This window comes from Echinops telfairi, unplaced genomic scaffold, assembly GCF_000313985.2.
Source record: "Echinops telfairi isolate 266 unplaced genomic scaffold, ASM31398v2 ScPeMD7_5;HRSCAF=22, whole genome shotgun sequence".
Lineage (NCBI taxonomy): Eukaryota > Metazoa > Chordata > Mammalia > Afrosoricida > Tenrecidae > Echinops > Echinops telfairi.
The window spans coordinates 1521187-1525406 of NW_022103901.1; the positions used below are offsets into that span (position 1 = coordinate 1521187).

Below are 4220 nucleotides of genomic sequence, written 5' to 3' on the forward strand. Positions count from 1 at the left end.
CCGGATGCGGGCCGACCGTGCGCATGCGCCGCGGACGTGGCCGCCAGCGGGCCGACCGGAGCCCGCCCGGAGTTGTGTGGGCGGGGCGACGTGCAGAGGGCGGGGCGAGGCGGCGGGGCTCAAACGCACTGCAGACTAGGGCTGTTCCTGTGGGGCAGCCTCGTCTTCCGTCCGCGGAGCTGCTGCGGGGTTCCAAGAGCTGACCTTGCGTTTGGCAGCGCGACGGGAACCCCCCAGAAGAATGTTCACACATGCGAAGCCTGTAAACATTGTCGTGGGACAGTGTGTCTAGAGGTGCTGACAGGCAAACAGGGTGCTGGGTGAGCCCTCACCAGATACACAGAAACACCTTATGAATTAATTACGAGTGAGTAATGAACTCACAGGGCCTCTCGCAGAGTCGCACGCACTGCCCCTCTGGGTTTCCGAGGGCGTCGTGGGAGATTCCCAGGTCTCTTTCGTGGAACCGCTGGGAGGTTGAGACCACGGGCCTTTGGGTTTGCAGCCAAGTGCTTAACCACTGCATCACCAGGGCTCCTGGGAGATTAATTATTCAACAGAGACGAAACCGATGTTGGAAGACAGGAAGTGGCTGGTCCAAGTACTGCTTCCGAAGGCCGTCTACTTAGAAAAGGACCTCGCTTGAATTTTAGGCCCTTGTCTCTGATACAGGAGCCCTGCTGGCAGAGTGGGTACATACTGAGCTGCAATCCGTCTACCTCCATAATCAGTCAGACACGGCGGCAGCTCCACCCTGTCCCATAGGGTTGCTGAGTCAGCATCTACTCGATGGCAGTGAGTTAGTGAGTCTAAGATTCTCCAGACTAGAGGAAAAACGAAGCGCCCGACAGCATTCAGTGTGTGCTACTAAGTTATTTCAGCGAATGAGCATGTTTCTGTTACCGTCATTATTGCTAGTACCGTGTTATAGGGTACAAACTCCAAATGCAGTGCCACAGGGTCCCGCTTGGCTCATCGCGAACATATAGGACAGGGTAGAACGGTCTAAAACGAACTCTTCATGGGAGTAGAAAGTTCCCTCTTTCTCCTGCCGAGTGGCTGATGGTTTTGAACTGCCGATCTTTCAGATTGCAGCCCAATGTGTAACCTCTACACCGCCACGGGTTTTAGGGTACAAAGAGACCCCAACTTTCAAATATAAATTTAGGAAGAACATTTATTAAGTCTTAAACGGGACAGGGGCACGACAGAGACAAAGACATACCATCCAGACGGGAGAAACGATTAGCAGGAGGCCAGACAGTGGACTGATGGCTTAAACCAGACACGAGAGAACAAAGAAACGGTCACGGAGCATGATTGGTGACAGATCAATCAATAGATTACACTTGCAGGGAGGCCTGTAGACATGGGTCTGGGTCTACACTGGGACATACATGTTATGTTGGACCGAAGCCCTGACAAGATTGGTCCAGGGTCCTCCAACCAAGGCATCAGGCCATGATTCATGACTCAGTACCCCATCTCCATCAAGGACACACCCAGACAAGCCTCTGCAGAAGGCTACCCAGCCTCTAGGCTGACAAGTGGTAATCCACTTTCTAATGCCCTCTGCTTTCCGCGTTAAAACCAAACTCGCTGCCATCCAGTGGTTTCTGACTCAAAGGGCCCTTGAGGACGGCAGAGAACTGCCCCTGGAACTGTCTAACGGGCTGACAGACTCATCTTTCTCCCTCGGAGCAGCCAGTGGCTCTGAACTACTGATGCTGTGGTTAGCAGCCCAAGGCATAGCCATTATGCCACCAGGGGGCTTAATCCACGTGGAGAGTCTTCAAATGGATTTGGGGGTTTCACTGTTATCCCTAGCCCTGCGCAAACCCGGAGCTCCGAATTTAAGCTCTAATACACCTGGAATAGGCGCCAACTCAAGGGGACCCCATGTCTTCTCCCCCAAACCTTGTTCACCCACGGCAACCCCTCCCAGGACCCTGAGAACCGTGTTGAGGTTCTGGGGCCAAATGATCGGGAACCCCGTTTCTCTTATGCCTCGCTCACTGTAAGCCAGCGCTGCAAACGCCCTCTGGTACCACACGTGCTTTCTGGCTCCGAGATGTAGTCCCGCCCCTTCGCGCCAGAGGCCCGCCCCTCCACTTCGCCCCGCCCCTTCCTCCGTAGCCTCGCCGGATGCTCGGCAGGTACCACTGAGCGTCTTGTTGGGGGTGGGGTCTGTCTGACGGCGAGTCCCCCCCACCACGTCCCGTTGGAGCTCGTTCCCCCGAGTCTTCGTGCTTCAGGCACACAGAGTGACCATCACAGGAGCTGTAGCGGCCATCACGCTCGCCGTCCGCCCCGGCTCCCCCTTAGGCCCCTCAGGTGGCGCGGTCCGGGGCCGGGGGCGGGGCGCGGAGAGGCGGTGCTGGCGGCGTGGGGGCGGGGCTAGCGGACGGGGACGGAAGTGGAGCTGGTAAGGCGCGCGCGCGGCCGGGGCCTCACGTGCGGGTCGGGGGTCTCAGGTGCGGGTCAGGGGTCGAGTCTCGGACGCGAAGTGGGGTTGCAACGGCCCGGAACAACCGAGAACAGTCGTGGGCCTCGGGCCTGGGGCCTGATTGCCCCCCGGCTACCTCTTCCAGCGCCTTTCGAGCCCCCACCCCCCTCCACACACACGTACCTGGGGACCTCGGACCGAGGATAGTCTGGCCCCGAATTGTAGCGGAGGCTTATTTCCAGGGTCGCAGCCTCCCCGTGGATGCACAGACCAGCTCCCAGCCCAGACAGGTAGAACCCTTGCGCGCGCGCGCGGCTGAAACCACAGGACTGGCATCTCCCCGCCGGCCCGATCCCGGGTGGGACAGACACTTTTTAGCCAACACGGACAGGCCTTGTGCAGCTGGTCCCAGACTGCCAAACGCAGGCCACTGCCGTGGACAGACACTCAGCCACTTACTTCCAACTTGGAGTGGGGACAGGCAGGCATGCTCCCTTCTAGCCACACATTGCTAGTCCCACCCTGCAGAGACACCCCTGACTCTGCCCCTGACACAGGTGGCAGACTCTGGGTTTCCAACTCTCCCACCCTGGGTGCCCACGGTCAGCACCGCCTTCAAGTTGAGGCTGACCATGTGCACCCAGCGTCACAAAGTGGAACATCAGCTTGTCTTGGCTGGAAAGGAGTCCGGGTGGCATCGTGGTTACTCCTTGGGCTGCTAACTGCAAGGTCAGCAGTTCAAAACCACCAGCCGTTCCACGGGAGAAGACGTAAGGAGGTATCATCTGGGAACTACACAGGCGCACTTCTACCCTGTCCTATAGGGGTTGGTGGCAGTTTTTATGTTTTTAACCTTTACGGGAGCAGATTGGCCAAGTCTTCTCTCTGGGGTGCCTTTGAACCACTAGGCTTTTCAGTTAGCAGCCCAAGGGCTCCCTGACCACCTCAGAGGAGAATAAACAAACCCCCTGTTGTCAGGTAGGTTTTGTCTCATAGGGACCAAAGGACAGGATACAACTGCTCCTGTGGGTCTCCAAGGCTGTCCGTCTGTACAGAAGCAGATGGCCTCTTGGTGGGTTTGCCCTGCCGACCTTTCAGTCAGCAGTGGAGAGCTGTCCCCACTTTGCTGCCACGGTCCCGCAGCTCTCTGTCTGACTGAGGGAACACTTCTGAGACCTTTCACCCACTGGGAGAAAGAGGAGGCTTTCTGTTCCCCTATAGGTGTAGCTCTGGAAGCCCACTCTGCCCTACAGGGTCGCTGTGAGTCGAAATGGACTCTGGCTTTTTTGGGGGGGTCACACCTTTGAACTGGGCTCAGGGATGCCCCTTACAGCTTCTCTGCAGGAACCCCAGCCTCATCATGGACCCAGAGTGCTCCCGCCTCCTCCCGGCTCTCTGTGCCGTCCTGGCTGACCCACGGCAGCCGGTGACAGATGACACCTGTGTAGAGAAACTCCTGGACTGGTTTACAACAGTGGCAGAAGAAGGTAAGGGTGGGGGAGCCACAGCCTGTGCTTCTCCAGAGGCACGTGGATCCTCGGGGACAGGGGTGCGTTGCCGCGCCTGCAACCATGGCCTCAGGTGTCTTCCCTTCCTGAAGGTCCTACCTGAGCCCAGTCAGCAGACGCAGGCGTGGGTCGCTCGGGACGCATGAGCATGAAACGTTTCTCAGATTCTGGTGTCCTGCGTTCAGGGTGCGCCTGCTGCCAGTAGCCACAGAGTCAACTCAGAATCATGTGGGCCCCCCCAGGGTGTTCGGGGGCCGGTTCCTCTG

At 58.1% G+C, this 4220-nt stretch overlaps 1 protein-coding gene across 1 annotated transcript in view; it reads left to right on the forward strand.

Annotated features, from left to right (window-relative positions):
- The first annotated feature begins 2568 nt into the window (after positions 1-2568).
- BRAT1 (BRCA1 associated ATM activator 1) overlaps positions 2569-4220 on the forward strand; it is a 13879-nt gene continuing 12227 nt past the window's right edge. Inside the window, exons 1-2 of the mRNA XM_045284373.1 lie at positions 2569-2736; positions 3780-3933. Coding sequence (XP_045140308.1) covers positions 3807-3933 — 127 coding nt within the window. The 5' untranslated portion in view covers positions 2569-2736; positions 3780-3806. The remainder of the gene's footprint in view (positions 2737-3779; positions 3934-4220) is intronic.